General features: G+C 45.4%; 1 protein-coding gene across 1 annotated transcript; it reads right to left on the reverse strand.

Moving 5' to 3' along the window:
- Positions 1 to 21: 21 nt before the first annotated feature.
- Positions 22 to 827, reverse strand: LOC111666791 (prolyl hydroxylase EGLN3-like). Its single transcript, XM_023422307.2, has 2 exons — positions 669 to 827; positions 22 to 209 (listed from the first exon to the last, which is right to left on the reverse strand). Exons 1-2 carry the CDS (start codon positions 783 to 785, stop codon positions 69 to 71), a joined length of 258 nt encoding a protein of 85 aa, XP_023278075.1. The 5' UTR covers positions 786 to 827; the 3' UTR covers positions 22 to 68.
- Positions 828 to 916: the final 89 nt, after the last annotated feature.

Raw genomic sequence — 916 nt, forward strand, 5'->3', positions numbered from 1 at the left:
TGGTCAGGATCAGCAACTGACTGATTAATGGGCTGATTGATTGATTGGTCGGTCGGTTGACTGATTGGTTACCTGGTGGAGTAGGAGGGCTGCACCTCGTGCGGGTTCCTGCGGTCGGACCAGAAGAAGAGCAGCCGGTCAAAAAGCGGTTTGATGTCGGCCACGTAGGATTTCCCTTCAGGAAAGATCCTGAGGACGCCACCGTGCTCCTGATACACAACAACAACAACAACAACACAGGTCAGCTGATTGTCACATCAGAGGGAACTACTTTACAAAGCCAGATGTTCTTGATGTGACATCTGGAGATTATTATCAAATTTAAGATTAAACACAGACACCAAATCTTTTATTTTATTTTTTAGCGTCGTTCCTTCTGCATCATGACTTCATTGATCAAAGCTTTTAAGAGAGTGTCTGTGATTTCTGTCAGTCTGACATCATCAAACTGTTTAAATCAATATCATCATCATGTGTTTTACAAACGGATCAAAGTCATAAACTTTTTCCTTTTTCCCGTCAGACAGGAAGTTTCCAAATCTGAACTGTAATCGCGTCTTTCAATTCCTGAACCTGAATAACAAACGAGTAACTGCAGGTCAGAGGTCACGTCGACCTCAGACAGACAGAATGTGAATATCAGATCAGAGTCGGGTCCCTAAACGCACCGTGGCGTTCCAGTTCTTGTTGAGGTAGTAGATGCAGGTGATGCAGCGTCCGTCAGAGTTGGGGTTGTCCACGTGTTTGACGTAACCGGCGCCGTTTCCCGGGTAACACGCCACCATGGCCTGAACACACAGACAAGAGACAAGTCATGAGACCTCATAGTTACACTACAGAGTTTCAGTGAGGCGCTGCAGAACTGAAACACCACGCCACACAACAACAACAACAACAACAACAACAACAACAACAA

This window comes from Seriola lalandi, unplaced genomic scaffold (assembly GCF_002814215.2).
Source record: "Seriola lalandi dorsalis isolate HSWRI2012SDOR001 ecotype SW California unplaced genomic scaffold, Sedor1 jcf7180001960337, whole genome shotgun sequence".
Taxonomy (NCBI): domain Eukaryota; kingdom Metazoa; phylum Chordata; class Actinopteri; order Carangiformes; family Carangidae; genus Seriola; species Seriola lalandi.